At 38.2% G+C, this 16,942-nt stretch overlaps 1 protein-coding gene and 1 long non-coding RNA gene across 4 annotated transcripts in view; one reads left to right on the forward strand and one right to left on the reverse strand.

Moving 5' to 3' along the window:
* Nucleotides 1-16,942, reverse strand: part of TRDN (triadin) — a 394,176-nt gene that overhangs the window by 37,446 nt on the left and 339,788 nt on the right. The window contains exons 27-31 of the mRNA XM_023254312.2: nt 7,378-7,407; nt 5,726-5,773; nt 3,857-3,904; nt 2,514-2,531; nt 616-660 (exon numbers count right to left, since the gene is read on the reverse strand). Coding sequence (XP_023110080.2) covers nt 616-660; nt 2,514-2,531; nt 3,857-3,904; nt 5,726-5,773; nt 7,378-7,407 — 189 coding nt within the window. The remainder of the gene's footprint in view (nt 1-615; nt 661-2,513; nt 2,532-3,856; nt 3,905-5,725; nt 5,774-7,377; nt 7,408-16,942) is intronic.
* Nucleotides 821-16,942, forward strand: part of LOC111560519 — a 73,829-nt gene continuing 57,707 nt past the window's right edge. For 2 of the 3 annotated variants that reach the window (XR_002742431.2, XR_006598251.1), the window contains exon 1: nt 821-965. This is a non-coding gene — a long non-coding RNA (uncharacterized LOC111560519). The remainder of the gene's footprint in view (nt 966-16,942) is intronic. The other variant, XR_006598250.1, reaches the window with a different exon arrangement.

A 16,942-nucleotide genomic window follows, 5' to 3' on the forward strand; every position in this document is an offset into this window, starting at 1 on the left:
TTCATGATTAGTTTTCAGTAAAATGTAATTTGTGCAATTTGGCAAGTTATTTTACAATACTATCAGCAGTGAATTGACTTAATCAGTATGACACATGACATTGATATTGACAACAGTGAAAGGTGCTTGTGAATCATGAAATCAAATACTATTTTGTTAATAGTGCTGTATTATAACCATAAGAGACTCTTAACTATAGAGAACAAGCTGAGGGCTACTGGAGGGGAGGTGGACAGGGAGTGGACTAAATGAGTGATGGGTATTAAGGAGGGCATTTCTTGGGATGAGCATTGGATGTTATATGTAAGTGATGAATCACCAAATTCTAATCCTGAAACCAATATTACACTATATGTTACATAACTAGAATTTAAAAAAAACCATGAAACCAAATATACTGCTGTATTATAACAGTATGTTTGGCAATCCTATACATACTGGTTATAATACTCAGCAAAATGTATGATTGTCAGCTTATCTATATCAGATAAACTAGATTTTGCTGCAAAACCACAAGACTAAAAATTACCAGGACAAAATGAAAAACAGTTGTAGGCTTTGTTTTAATTTTTAAATTTAATACAAAGAGGCAATTAAGACAGAATGTAAAAACACCTGTTTTTATAGATGGAGATTCTTTTTCTTGATGTTCAGCTTTTTCTAGAAAAAGAAATTAAAAATTAATTGGCAATCTGTGGATTGTTTGTGTAGTAAGCATTTCTTATTTATGTGTTTACAAGTGGTCCTCAGTTTATATGGGAAGCATGCCCTCAAAGTCATTTGCACGCTGGAACTCAGAAAGCATATTGCCATAGAAACGCATTATAAACACAGTCAGGTTCATTCTCAGGGCAACCTGTTAGATACAAAGGTACTAGCCCTCTTGAGGCCACGTGGTATAGGAAGAAGAGGCTAGACTACGACAAAAGGAGAATAAAAAGAGGATTTTTCTTTCTCTGCTAAAGGTAGAGTCATTCCTTAGGGATACTTTAAAGCAGATGACATTTCTCTTTGGCATTTTACAAGCTCCCCTTTGTACCTCTCTGACTCCTTCTAGTTCCTTTCTTGCCAGATCAGAAGTAATTTGTGCTGGACATTATTTTATTGTTGAAAATTGAACCTAGACCCACCCTATGCCAGAAAGTACCACATTTTGTATTTTTGTTTTCCTGGACCTCTTTCTCTTTCCAGATCCAGTTAGAACTCTCACAGATGAATCTGTTAATTCGAGGACATGACAAATGGAATCAAATGTGTAATTGGTATCTCTCTTAGTCCCATGAAAAATATTTGAAATAAAAAAAATAGATCTCTCTCCTTCATCAAAAGTGGAATTTCAAATGAAGCCATTATGGGTAGGATACATTGAATGGAGTTGAGGATATTTGGATCATTGCCAAGTGTTAGTTCTTTCTAATCACCCTGGGTTAGTCCTCCTGAGCTGTTACTGATGTTTATCTGTCTTTTTCTTCACTCACTCCTGAATTTGGAGATTCTAAAAGTACTACTATGTTTCCCCAACGTCATGCACCAGCAGTGAAGTATGTGGGAAGATTCAGAACCTATGCTGTCATAAGACTAAACTGGATATTTGTAAATTAGAGATTGATAGCATTTAAGAATACACTTTCATGAACTTAATTTGCATAAATGTTAATATTAAATAAGCATGCAAAATAAAATAAAATTGAAAAGCTGATATTCAACTTCTTAAACTGTCATAATAAAGGTAACTACAAAAGTATAATGGATTACAGTAATAATAATCGTATAAAAATGCATATTCAAAACATATGCAACAGGTTCCAGGATGTGAATATGTTCTATTAGGCTACACATATTTGCATATTATCTCCTGAAACCACCCATATGGTCTCCTAACTGATCTCACCCAATTCATCTTTGGATGGGGTGACAAGGAGCCTATTGCCCTTCTGAGCCTAATAGTCACCTATTAAACTCTCTGTCACTGTAATCTCTGTATCATTCCTGAGCAGTAAAATGAATGATCTTTTAAGTTCACACTCCTAAGAAAAGTTCATGATTTTAATAAACAAATGGTAATATGATTACAATCTCATGGATTTTGAAAAAGCAAAGCCTACCTACAATATAATTAATGCTACTTAAAACAAACAAATCAAAATCAATATGTGGTTCATAACACTGATAATTGTGTATCATTTTATTTTCCTTTGCTATTCACTGTGTGTGTTTGAAGGGTTGCCTGTTTAACTTCTTAGTGGTATTTTATAGCCTATAAGGAATCGCTCTTTCAGTATTAGTAATGGTGATACAACTTCCAGAGATTTCTTCTGGATAATTATAGCAAAGTATTAATTACTAGGGAAAGGCAAAGATGTTAAATCAAAGCTATTGCAAAACCTTATTTTGTCATCTATACAGGTAATTTAGACTTAGGCAACACGAAAATTAACAATTAAAGAAAAAACAAGCAAAGTGTTAAAATAGCCAAGGATTAGTTTTCAGATTTTATTCTTTTCATCTCTTACTTGTTGGTTTGAGCTTGACTGTAAAGAGTGGAGAAAAGTAAATGGCATATTGATGAGTGCAAACCTTTGAAAAAATAACTCTTTACCATCTGTGTTTATTTCTTCTTAGTTTTAGATTCTCTTATATTAAGCTATTCCATTCTCTCTGAGCACTATCCTTTCACTGTCAGCAAACATATCAATTACACTGCTTTCTGAAAATTTATGACACACAGAATGTATGCAAAGTTTAAAGCAATCTCTATATTTGGCACACAAGTACATTGGGCTAGCTTCTTGATAATCTCTAAATACCCATATAACTAAATGAAATACTCATGGGTCCACATTAACACCTTAGGGTGCACATTAGAGGAACATTAGCTGAAATTATGAGCTTTGACAATGGCTGTAATAGAGTACAAAGGACATATGAGGTCATGTGTAAATGGCCTCATAAGGTTTCTTTTTTTCCCTCATGTGTTAATAGTATATAATTATATAAATAATTAGTTCTTTCCTGAATTCTATTATATTTTCCACTGAGAAACTGTATTTAAATCCTGATTATCATGATTCTCTCAGTTAAAATGAAAAAATTACTTCACAGACTTTTTCCTTTGAAATGATTTTTTTAGTTAAGAAATGGGACTCTATTAATTGTCAGTTGTCCAGGTGGGGAGAATTTCGATGTTGGAATTCAATGGAAAAGATTCAATGGTTTAGGATGTCATGTGAGATGAAGACTCCATTTTATTCATCCCTCTAGGAAAGAAATTCAGAATGGGAGAAGTGTGTATGTTCCTTTTTTTCTCCTCACAGGAAATACTGAGAGATGAACTATTTTAATATTATACGCTCTGGCGTGTCTAGGTGGTTCAGTCACTTAAGCATCCAACTCTTGGTTTCAACTCAGGTCATGATTTCACAGTTTCATGAATTTGAGCCCGGCGTCAGGCTCTGTACTGCCTGCTTAGGATCCTTTCTTTTTCCCTCTCTCTGCCCCTCCCCTACTTGTGTGCTGTCTCTGTCTCTTTCAAAATAAATAAATAAACTTAAAAATAAGTTAAAATGAAATAAGATTAAACACCTAATAGTATATGATAATCAATGTATTACTTGGATTACTTTATGAGTTATATGCAAGCTTAGATCAAGCACGCTTAAAAATTAAATTATATCTCTTTAGTTTTCCACTGTTAATTTATTGAGTATATATTTTAGTGATTTATAAGAATTCAACATCTTAGAATTTATGGCACTGAAACTATACACTTCAGTGAAAATGTGTGTGTGTGTGTGTGTGTGTGTGTACCCATGTAACATAAAGCTGATACACAGAAGAAAAATATGAAATATCTTACCTGGTTTTTCTATTGTAGTAGCTTTTACCTGCTTGACAACTTTTTCTTCTGTGATAGGAAAAAATTTTAACACAAGTAGGAAATTTAAATACATTACTATAAAACAGTGACATAAGTCAACTTTGATATTTTGTATTCTCTTTGAAATAACACCAATACTGAGAAAAAGTTAGCTGTTTTTCCAAAAACACAGCAAGCTATATCTTCTATTTAAATTGGATGGAGCACAAAGAAAATGTGTCCAGCTGCAGACATCCTTTGCAGCTATCCTACCAAAAAAGATTTCCTAATTGGAATCATCCCCTAACCTGCCAATATACACCCTATGCCTTGCCTTCACTGTATTTCACTGTATTTATCTATGCAGGGGTTGTTTTGTTTTGTTTTGTTCTGTTTTTTTTTTAATAAAAACCACATATACTTTTTTAATAATTGAACTGGAACAGGAAGAAGCATTTTTTAATTTCTCTAGTGCAAAATACCTCCCTGGGAACCCAGGATTGGCCTAGGGACCCAAGGGGTTTTTTGTTTTTGTTTTTGTTTTTGTTTTGTGTGTGTGTGTGTGTGTGTGTGTTTTATCGTGCAAAGCTGGGGAAGGGCAAAGTGGTACATTTATGGGATGTCTTCTGTTCTCTATGTTTTTATAGACATAACCAAAGAGACTTGGATCAGTGTAGAGAGATTATTAAAATGATCCTATGTAAAATGAAACTTTTCAATAATTCAGCAGTGGGAATTAATCAGTTAGAACATTTCCCTGGGAAGCAGAATTTAGAATACGGATATTATCACTAAAATAAAAGAAAGGTGTGACTGGAGGATAGTGTGCTTGCTGTCTACTTGGAGACTAAACTCTCTCACTCTCTGTATTTCAGCTCAAAATGACTGACATTTGGGACAGTCAAGAAAATAGCAAGATTTTATCATTCATTAAATGAGGAGGTTCTAAGGTTCTGATTATGTCAATATAGACGGTTATTCTTGGTTCCTCACACTTACAGCTCTGCTTTGTCTACTCCTATAGCTTCCTTTGTTGGTGTGTCATATATTTTAAAGCATGAGCAAATGAAAGCAAATGGACTCAAATCCATTGTAAACAGTTTTCCTGAAGTAAAAATTTTAGAAGTATAAGGAAAATGTTTCCTAAGATATGCTTACAGAAAGTATGCTTTTACCTTATTAAAGTTTCTGGCCTAACCCCATTTACAACTTCGGGGAAACAATTCAGCCTGGAATGAAGGACAATAACTGAGGCTTGGGACTGCCCCAAAATTAAAGTCATATTTAATTAGCATAAATGAAAACTTAAAAGTTTTTAGTCTTAAATAAAAAACAATTAATACATTTGTTTTGATAAATTCTGTATCTCGCCCTCAGAGCAGAACACACTGGCTTACCTCTAGTTTCTCCAAAATGTAAGATCAGGGTTGAAAAAAAAGAAAGTGAGGCAAAGACGGAGGAAGGAAGGAGAGGAAACAGGGAGAAATGTTGATTTCCTTTTCTTGGGGGTTTTGAAATGTAAGATGTCATGTTTGAACGAGCCGTTCTGAATTGTACGTTTCCCAAGGACATCTTGTCCCATGCAGAACAGAAGTAAACCATGGAGCCCATTCACCTCAGTGCTGGAGGTGATCTTACTCAGCTAAGTATTTGATGAGAAGGGATAGACTGTGTAGTTACTGTTACACGTCAAGTCCTCAGTTCAAAAAATATGGTGGAGATGACTAAAATTGGAGATGTTCTAGAAGTTGGGTGACTTAAGACTTGAATCGTCCCTAAAAACTTTAGATTTGACATGAGATTCTTCATTCTGCTGAAACCAGAACATGGAGAGACAATTTTACACTATAGACACCACCTGCAAAATACCTGGTTTACCATGAGAAACAGTCTTTTCCGGTTTTGCTCTGTCTTGTTCTGAAAATAATAAAAATAAAATCTTTTCAGATGTTTAGAAGCTTTATAAATTAACATACTGTGATTTTTTTCTCTGTTCCATAGGCCAGTGATTTGTTTAGGAGAAAATAACAGACATATGTCGGAAATATGTCCACACAGAAAAAAACTGTTTCTAAGTTTTCATGTCATTTTAAGTGAAAAATTTAATGGTTTTGGTTGCATGAAAACAATATAACAAGAATTCTTATTTACATTTAAGTACTTATATTTCACAAAAGGATAAGTTGTAACAAAGCATAAATACTAAAACATAGATAGCAAACGCATATTACTGGAAATATTTAAAATTTTCTTGTCAAAATTCTATGTAAGCATTATAGATAAAATTAATACATGTCCTATGTATTTGAGTTTTTTTCAGATGAAGTTCTAAAGGAAACATTTATATATAAAAAACAGAATCAATTAAATTACCTGCAAAATTGTGTTATTTTCCAATAATAAATAAAAGTTTGAAATGACATTGGGCCTAACTAGAAGTTTCCAATGGTTTCCGGTTTAAAAACAAAGGAAAATGCAAAATGTTTCCATCTGCTAACATTGAATTGCAGCAAAAAAAATACAGTCAAAAAAATAAATCATAAGACAGTACTTAGGCATTCATAAGCCTTGATACATTAACAATATATTATTTATAAGAGCAATTAGGATCAAGCTTCTGATCAGTTGCTAGGTAAGTTTTGGTGAGAATTAAAAGGGTAATATAGTGTTGTATGTACATTTAAACTTGGATTCTTGAATTTGTTGACATTGAGGAAGCTTGCTATGCAATTTTTTATAGTGAAGAAATAGCTTCCATGGAGCCTGAGGGTTTTTTTTTTTTTAACTTGCCTCAGGTCAGTGGTTAGTTGGTACCAGAGCTAGGACTTAAACACTAAATAGCAATGTAAACTTGGAAAGGTCACTCTGGTTTTAGGTCAATGTTACCTCTTCATAAAATAATCATTAGTCTGGGACAATTTCTTAGTGGAAGCACCCAGAGTTTTGAGTTAATCCGACATGGGCAGAATCCTAGCTCCAACATTTATTAGCTGGAAAACCTTGGAAAAATAAATTATTTTCTGAGTGGAGTCTATTGAGCTGTTTCCACACACATTAAATATGAATAATAATTGTCATGTTCCATGTGTCTCACAGCATTATAATGAAAATAAAAGTCCTAAGCTGTTCCTTAGCTCCTAACAGGTGTTTAATAAATTCTTGTCATTTTTCTCTTCAAATCCCAGTAGTCTGTGATTTTGTCACTGCTATGTCATTGGAAATAAACCTACAAATTAAATATGATAATACTAGGGTTGAAGGACTCCCAGACATCTCTCCTGAAACCTAGAGTATCTGCTGTGGTCCATTTAAAGCCATATTCTAGGTGTTTTTGCCTACAGAATATCCCCCTTCTCAGCTAATCCAGTGATATAAAACCATACTGAGCAACAGAGTAAGAAAAACAATAAGGCTCCGGGACACCCTGTAAATCTCCATTGGTGGGTGGTAAGCCTCTTTTAGTTCTAAGATGAAGGCAATATCAGCTTTGTATCTATTTAAGAATACAAATATTTTTTTACCTGGTTTTGTTTCCTTTTTTACTTGTAACTCTAAAGGGAAACAAAAAGGCAGAAATTTTAAAATCTGAAAAAATAAACTAGAGCATAAATTCATTTTTAGAAATTATTTTATTCTGTTTACCATTATTAAAAAGGCAGAATTTTACTAAAAATGATTTCAGTTTCCTGCTAGTTTGTTAGTGCTGGACTATTTTTTTAAGTTTATTTATCAATTTTGAGAGAGAGAGAGAGAGAGAGACAGAGACAGAGACAGAGAGTGAGTGTGTATGAACAGGAGAGGGGCAGAAAGAGAGGGAGAGAGAGAGAATCCCAAGCAGACTTCACATTGTCAGTGCAAAGCCTGACACAGGGCTTGACCCCACCGACCAGGGGATCATGACCTGAGCTGAAATCAAGAGTCAGATGCTTGGGGCGCCTGGGTGGCTCTGTTGGTTTAGTGTCCAACTTTGGTCAGGTCATGATCTCACCGCTCGTGGGTTTGAGCCCCACGTCGGGCTCTGTGCTAACAGCTCAAAGCCTGGAGCCTGCTTTGGATTCTGTGTCTCCTTCTCTCTCTGCTCCTTCCCCCACTCGTGTTCTCTCTCTGTCTCTCAAAAACAAATAAATAAACATTAAAAAAAAAGGTCAGATGCTTAGCAAACTGAGTAACCCAGGCACCCCAGAGCTAGACTATTAAACACACAGTAGTTAATATCATGCCATGTACTTATCTGTCATTAAGTTGCTGCTACTGCTGATTGATTTCAATTCGAAAAATCTGTTTTCTCAAGATGATTATTGTGGAGTATAGTTTCAATGTCAGTATAAGGTAAATGATTTGATGGCGGAATAGGAAGAGTATCTTTGAAATATATCCAGTTAAGTTCTTATGTGATTTAGAAATTTAGACAAACAGAGTTATGGTTTGAATTGTACCCCACAAAAAGATATGTTGAAGTCCTAATCTGCCATATATCAGAATGTGACCTTATTTGGAAATAGAATTGTTGCAGATATGATTGGTTAAGTTAAGATGAGGTCATACTGGAATAAGGTGGGTCCTTAATCCAATCTGACAGGTGTCCTTATAAGGAGAGGATAAGAGACAACAAAGGAGACACAGGGAGAAGAAGGCTATGTAATGGTGGAGGCAGAGCTTAGAGTGATGGATCTATAAGCCAAGGAACCAGGACTGCTCACAACATCAAAAGCTAGAAGAAACAAGGAAAGATTCTCCTCTACATGTTTCAAAGGGAGCATGGCTCTGCTGAAATCTCGACTTTGGACTTCAAGCCTCTAGATCTGTGAGAGAGTAAATTTTTGTTGTTTAAAACTATCCAGTTTGTGATACTTTATTCCAGTTACCCAGGGAAACTAATAGATTTTGGTACCAGGAGATCAGGTGCTGCTGTCACAAATACATATAAATATGAAAGTGGTTTTGGAATGGGCTGATGAGAAGAGGCTGGAAGATTTTTGAGACACTTGATTAAAAAAAAAAAAAAGCCTAGATTGCCTCAAAAAGGATATTGGCAGAAATACCAACATTAGAGTCTATTCTGCTGAGGACTTAGAATTGGTAAGAGCTAGGAAGAAGCCTTCTGATAACTTAGAAAATATGTATATCATCATCAAATACATATATCAACAAAATTTTGCTAGAAATAGGAACGTTAAATGTGCTTCTGGTAAGGTCCCAGAAGGAAATGAGGAACATGTTATCGGATATACTTCAGGGGTGATCTTTGATATAAAATGGCAGACAGCTTGGCTGGATTGTGTTCCTCAGATAGAGTAAGTAAAACTGTGCCCCCTGGGGTTAATGAAGTTGAAACTAGGAGAAGGTTTAAAGTTTGTTTTTCAGAGAACGGTTTCCTTCTAGTTAGCTATTGTGTCTTTTCAGACTCCACTAACAAATACACTAGCTGTCTCCACAGAGGTCTGGACTCAAGGTCAACTTACATGATTCTCACCTATGAACAAACAAGGCTCTGAATTCCTTACCTGAGAAAACAAGCCTAAGACCCCATCCAGGTTAAAGCAGCTCTCAGAGCATGTCCATAGCCCCTTCTTCTTGTCCTAAGGTAACCTCCTGACATCAGGGGCTGAATTTTGTCTTATTCTGGTGTTAAGTCCCCACCCCAGAGTGAACATAAGATGGATGTTACATATATGTTTGCCTGGACGTCAGTTCAAGGTTGAATGAAGCAACCTTTCCTTTCCAAAGAACATCTGTGTTGGCTTTCAAGCAGTGAGCAGCCAAACTAGGGTTTAAGTAACAGAGGTAGAATTTATAAGTGAAGAACATGGTTTAGCTGAAGAAATTTCCAATTAAAGTGTGGAAGGGGCAACCTTATTTCTCCTTGCTGCACATAATAAAATGTGAGAGAGAAGATAAATTGAGGAGTGAATTGTTAATCAAAAAGAACCAGCACTTGATGATATGGAAAATTCTCAACCTATCGAGATAGTGTGCCCTGGATACAGAGCAAAGAGAGTGGCCAGACAAACCTGTAGGTCCAATCTACCCACCTTAGAAGAAGGTAGGAACAGAGATGTAGTTATGAGGAAAGATCTGCAGAGGATACTCTTTGTCCAGTGACATGGACCCTCATGAATTGAATGCAGAACTGGTCACGTTTGTGAGAATTCTATACAAGTAAAAACAATGCTGGCCTGGACAGGAATGGACACACAGAGAAAAACAACTCTAAGAGAAGAGCCATGGATTCAAAGACCTGGGCTGATGGGAACTCCTTGGGTAGAGAGAGCAGGGCTGCCAGCTGGGGGGCTCTATAGAATGGCAGAGCTAGCACCCAAGCAGGCCTAGAGGACACAGTACTCAGTCAAAGAAGATATCAGATCCTGACATCTAATGGAATTTTTCCTGCTATGATTTGGATTTATTTGGGATGCATAACCCCTTCTTTTCCTTTTAGTTTTTTCCCTTTTGAAATGGGAATTTCTATCTTAGTCTGTTCCACTATTTTATTTTGGAGGCAGATAATTTGTCTTCTGTTTTCACAGATGGAGAGAAATTTTCTGCGAGAAGAATCATACCCTGGGTTTCACCCATAAATGCTTAAGATAATGAGATTTGGGACTTTGGATTGATGAATTTTGGACTTAGTTGTTGCTAAAATGGTTGTGACTTTTACGGATGTTGGAATGAGGTGAATGTATTTTGCTACATCTGAAGGACATGCATTTTGGGGGGGTAAGAAGATTGGCCTTTATGGGTTGAATAGTGCTTCCCCCAAAAGATAGGCTGAAGTCCCAACCCCCAGTACCTCATAATGTGACCTTACTTGGAAATAGGGTCTTTACAGGTGTAATTAGTGAAGATGTAGTTCTATGGGAGTATGGTGGCTCCTTAATCTAATATGTCTGGTGTCCTTACAAGAAGAGGAGAAAAAACAGAGATAAAGACACAAAGGAAGAAGATGCCCATGGGATGACACAGGCTTAGATTGGAATAATGCAACTTCAAGCCAAGGAACACCAAGCATTGCTCACAAACACCAGAAGCCAGGAGAAGCAAGAAAAGGTCCTTCTGGGTTCAAGGGAAGCATGGCCCTGATTACACCTTGATTTCAGACCTCTACCTTCCAGAACTGTGAGAAAATAAATTTCTGCTGTACTAAGATACTTAGTTTGTGGTATTTTATTACAGCAGCCCTATAACACTAATAGTTGGCAAACATGAACAAAAGTTTTAAATGTTTTGAGAATCAGATTGCTGTGTATTCTTTATAAAAAGTCTGCTGGAAAACATCCTTTTGAGAGAAGCGGCAAGATGGTGGCTTAGGAGGACGCTGGGCTCACCGCGCGTCCTGCTGATCACTTAGATTCCACCTACACCTGCCTAAATAACCCAGAAAACCGCCAGAGGATTAGCAGAACGGAGTCGCCAGAGCCAAACGCAGACGAGAGGCCCACGGAAGAGGGTAGGAAGGGCTGAGAGGCGGTGCACGCTCCACGGACTGGCGGGAGGGAGCCGGGGCGGAGGGGCGGCTCGCCGGCCAAGCAGAGCCCCCGAGTCTGGCTGGCAAAAGCGGAGGGGCCTGACGGACTGTGTTCCCACAACAAGCGCGACTTAGCGTCTGGGAGGTCATAAGTTAACAGCTCTGCTGGGAAAGCGGGAAGGCTGGAGGACAAAGGGAGGGAGAGCTGCTGAGCCCCCTGACGACAGAGCTCAGCTTGGTGGGGAACAAAGGCGCTCGCCAGCGCCATCTCCCCCGCCCATCCCCCAGCCAAAATCCCAAAGAGAACCAGTTCCTGCCAGGGAACTTGCTCGCTCCGCGCAAACACCCAACTCTGTGCTTCTGCGGAGCCAAACCTCCGGCAGCGGATCTGACTCCCTCCGGCTGCCACAGGGCCCCTCCTGAAGAGGATCACCTAAGGAGAAGCGATCTAAGCCTGCCCCTCCTGCCCCCGTGCACCTTGCCTACCCACCCCAGCTAATACGCCAGATCCCCAGCATCACAAGCCTGGCAGTGTGCAAGTAGCCCAGACGGGCCACACCACCCCACAGTGAATCCCGCCCCTAGGAGAGGGGAAGAGAAGGCACACACCAGTCTGACTGTGGCCCCAGCGGTGGGCTGGGGGCAGACATCAGGTCTGACTGCGGCCCCGCCCACCAACTCCAGTTATACACCACAACACAGGGGAAGGGCCCTGCAGGTCCTCACCACACCAGGGACTATCCAAAATGACCAAGCGGAAGAATTCCCCTCAGAAGAATCTCCAGGAAATAACAACAGCTAATGAGCTGATCAAAAAGGATTTAAATAATATAACAGAAAGTGAATTTAGAATAATAGTCATAAAATTAATCGCTGGGCTTGAAAACAGTATAGAGGACAGCAGAGAATCTCTTGCTACAGAGATCAAGGGACTAAGGAACAGTCACGAGGAGCTGAAAAACGCTTTAAACGAAATGCATAACAAAATGGAAACCACCACAGCTCAGCTTGAAGAGGCAGAGGAGAGAATAGGTGAACTAGAGGATAAAGTTATGGAAAAAGAGGAAGCTGAGAAAAAGAGAGATAAAAAAATCCAGGAGTATGAGGGGAAAATTAGAGAACTAAGTGATACACTAAAAAGAAATAATATACACATAATTGGTATCCCAGAGGAGGAAGAGAGAGGGAAAGGTGCTGAAGGGGTACTTGAAGAAATAATAGCTGAGAACTTCCCTGAACTGGGGAAGGAAAAAGGCATTGAAATCCAAGAGGCACAGAGAACTCCCTTCAGACGTAACTTGAATCGATCTTCTGCACGACATATCATAGTGAAACTGGCAAAATACAAGGATAAAGAGAAAATTCTGAAAGCAGCAAGGGGTAAACGTGCCCTCACATATATAGGGAGACCTATAAGACTCGTGACTGATCTCTCTTTTGAAACTTGGCAGGCCAGAAAGAATTGGCACAAGATTTTCAGGGTGCTAGACAGAAAAAATATGCAGCCGAGAATCCTTTACCCAGCAAGTCTGTCATTTAGAATAGAAGGAGAGATAAAGGTTTTCCCAAACAAACAAAAACTGAAGGAATTTGTCACCACTAAACCAGCCCTACAAGAGATCCTAAGGGGGACCCTGTGAGACAAAGTCCCAGAGACATCACTACAAGCATAAAACATACAGACATCACAATGACTCTCAACCCGTATCTTTCTATAATAACACTGAATGTAAATGGATTAAATGCACCAACCAAAAGACATAGGGTATCAGAATGGATAAAAAAACAAGACCCATCTATTTGCTGTCTACAAGAGACTCATTTTAGACCTGAGGACACCTTTAGATTGAGAGTGAGGGGATGGAGAACTATTTATCATGTGACTGGAAGCCAAAAGAAAGCTGGAGTAGCCATACTTATATCAGACAAACTAGACTTTAAATTAAAGGCTGTAACAAGAGATGAAGAAGGACATTATATAATAGTTACAGGGTCTATCCATCAGGAAGAGCTAACAATTATAAATGTCTATGCGCCGAATACCGGAGCCCCCAAATATATAAAACAATTACTCATAAACATAAGCAACCTTATTGATAAGAATGTGGTAATTGCAGGGGACTTTAACACCCCACTTACAGAAATGGACAGATAATCTAGACACACGGTCAATAAAGAAACAAGGGCCCTGAATGAGACATTGGATCAGATGGACTTGACAGATATATTTAGAACGCTGCATCCCAAAGCAACAGAATATACTTTCTTCTCGAGTGCACATGGAACATTCTCCAAGATAGATCATATACTGGGTCACAAAACAGCCCTTCATAAGTTTACAAGAATTGAAATTATACCATGCATACTTTCAGACCACAATGCTATGAAGCTTGAAATCAACCACAGGAAAAAGTTTGGAAAACCTCCAAAGGCATGGAGGTTAAAGAACACCCTACTAACGAATGAGTGGGTCAACCAGGCAATTAGAGAAGAAATTAAAAAATATATGGAAACAAACGAAAATGAAAATACAACAATCCAAACGCTTTGGGGCGCAGCGAAGGCAGTCCTGAGAGGAAAATACATTGCAATCCAGGCCTATCTCAAGAAACAAGAAAAATCCCAAATACAAAATCTAACAGCACACCTAAAGGAACTAGAAGCAGAACAGCAAAGGCAGCCTAAACCCAGCAGAAGAAGAGAAATAATAAAGATCAGAGCAGAAATAAACAATATAGAATCTAAAAAAACTGTAGAGCAGATCAACGAAACCAAGAGTTGGTTTTTTGAAAAAATAAACAAAATTGACAAACCTCTAGCCAGGCTTCTCAAAAAGAAAAGGGAAATGACCCAAATAGATAAAATCATGAATGAAAATGGAATTATTACAACCAATCCCTCAGAGATACAAACAATTATCAGGGAATACTATGAAAAATTATATGCCAACAAATTGGACAACCTGGAAGAAGTGGACAAATTCCTGAACACCCACACTCTTCCAAAACTCAATCAGGAGGAAATAGAAAGCTTGAACTGACCCATAACCAGCGAAGAAATTGAATCAGTTATCAAAAATCTCCCAACAAATAAGAGTCCAGGACCAGATGGCTTCCCAGGGGAGTTCTACCAGACGTTTAAAGCAGAGATAATACCTATCCTTCTCAAGCTATTCCAAGAAATAGAAAGGGAAGGAAAACTTCCAGACTCATTCTATGAAGCCAGTATTACTTTGATTCCTAAACCAGACAGAGACCCAGTAAAAAAAGAGAACTACAGGCCAATATCCCTGATGAATATGGATGCAAAAATTCTCAATAAGATACTAGCAAATCGAATTCAACGGCATATAAAAAGAATTACTCACCATGATCAAGTGGGATTCATCCCTGAGATGCAGGGCTGGTTCAACATTCGCAAATCAATCAACGTGATACATCACATTAACAAAAAAAAAGAGAAGAACCATATGATCCTGTCAATCGATGCAGAAAAGGCCTTTGACAAAATCCAGCACCCTTTCTTAATAAAAACCCTTGAGAAAGTCGGGATAGAAGGAACATACTTAAAGATCATAAAAGCCATTTATGAAAAGCCCACAGCTAACATCATCCTCAACGGGGAAAAACTGAGAGCTTTTTCCTGAGATCAGGAACACGACAAGGATGCCCACTCTCACCGCTGCTGTTTAACATAGTGCTGGAAGTTCTAGCATCAGCAATCAGACAACAAAAGGAAATCAAAGGCATCAAAATTGGCAAAGACGAAGTCAAGCTTTCGCTTTTTGCAGATGACATGATATTATACATGGAAAATCCGATAGACTCCACCAAAACTCTACTAGAACTGATACATGAATTCAGCAAAGTTGCAGGATACAAAATCAATGTACAGAAATCAGTTGCATTCTTATACACTAACAATGAAGCAACAGAAAGACAAATAAAGAAACTGATCCCATTCACAATTGCACCAAGAAGCATAAAATACCTAGGAATAAATCTAACCAAAGATGTAAAGGATCTGTATGCTGAAAACTATAGAAAGCTTATGAAGGAAATTGAAGAAGATTTAAAGAAATGGAAAGACATTCCCTGCTCATGGATTGGAAAAATAAATATTGTCAAAATGTCAATACTACCCAAAGCTATCTACACATTGAATGCAATCCCAATCAAAATTGCACCAGCATTCTTCTCGAAACTAGAACAAGCAATCCTAAAATTCATATGGAGCCACAAAAGGCCCCGAATAGCCAAAGGAATTTTGAAGAAGAAGACCAAAGCAGGAGGCATCACAATCCCAGACTTTAGCCTCTACTACAAAGCTGTCATCATCAAGACAGCATGGTATTGGCACAGAAACAGACACATAGACCAATGGAATAGAATAGAAACCCCAGAACTAGACCCACAAACGTATGGCCAACTCATCTTTGACAAAGCAGGAAAGAACATCCAATGGAAAAAAGACAGCCTCTTTAACAAATGGTGCTGGGAGAACTGGACAGAAACATGCAGAAGGTTGAAACTAGACCACTTTCTCACACCATTCACAAAAATAAACTCAAAATGGATAAAGGACCTAAATGTGAGACAGGAAACCATCAAAACCTTAGAGGAGAAAGCAGGAAAAGACCTCTCTGACCTCAGCCGTAGCAATCTCTTACTCAACACATCCCCAAAGGCAAGGGAATTAAAAGCAAAAGTGAATTACTGGGACCTTATGAAGATAAAAAGCTTCTGCACAGCAAAGGAAACAACCAACAAAACTAAAAGGCAACCAACGGAATGGGAAAAGATATTCGCAAATGACATATCGGACAAAGGGCTAGTATCCAAAATCTATAAAGAGCTCACCAAACTCCACACCCGAAAAACAAATAACCCAGTGAAGAAATGGGCAGAAAACATGAATAGACACTTCTCTAAAGAAGACATCCGGATGCCAACAGGCACATGAAAAGATGTTCAGCGTCGCTCCTTATCAGGGAAATACAAATCAAAACCACACTCAGGTATCACCTCACGCCAGTCAGAGTGGCCAAAATGAACAAATCAGGAGACTCTAGATGCTGGAGAGGATGTGGAGAAACGGGAACCCTCTTGCACTGTTGGTGGGAATGCAAATTGGTGCAGCCGCTCTGGAAAGCAGTGTGGAGGTTCCTCAGAAAATTAAAAATAGACCTACCCTATGACCCAGCAATAGCACTGCTAGGAATTTATCCAAGGGATACAGGAGTACTGATGCATAGGGCCACTTGTACCCCAATGTTCATAGCAGCACTCTCAACAATAGCCAAATTATGGAAAGAGCCTAAATGTCCATCAACTGATGAATGGATAAAGAAATTGTGGTTTATATACACAATGGAGTATTACGTGGCAATGAGAAAAAATGAAATATGGCCTTTTGTAGCAACGTGGATGGAACTGGAGAGTGTGATGCTAAGTGAAATAAGCCATACAGAGAAAGACAGATACCATATGGTTTCACTCTTATGTGGACCCTGAGAAATTAACAGGAACCCATGGGGGAGGGGAAGGAAAAAAAAAAAACAGGTTAGAGTGGGAGAGAGCCAAAGCATAAGAGACTCTTAAAAACTGAGAACAAACTGGGGG

This window comes from Felis catus, chromosome B2 (assembly GCF_018350175.1).
Source record: "Felis catus isolate Fca126 chromosome B2, F.catus_Fca126_mat1.0, whole genome shotgun sequence".
Taxonomy (NCBI): Eukaryota; Metazoa; Chordata; class Mammalia; order Carnivora; family Felidae; genus Felis; species Felis catus.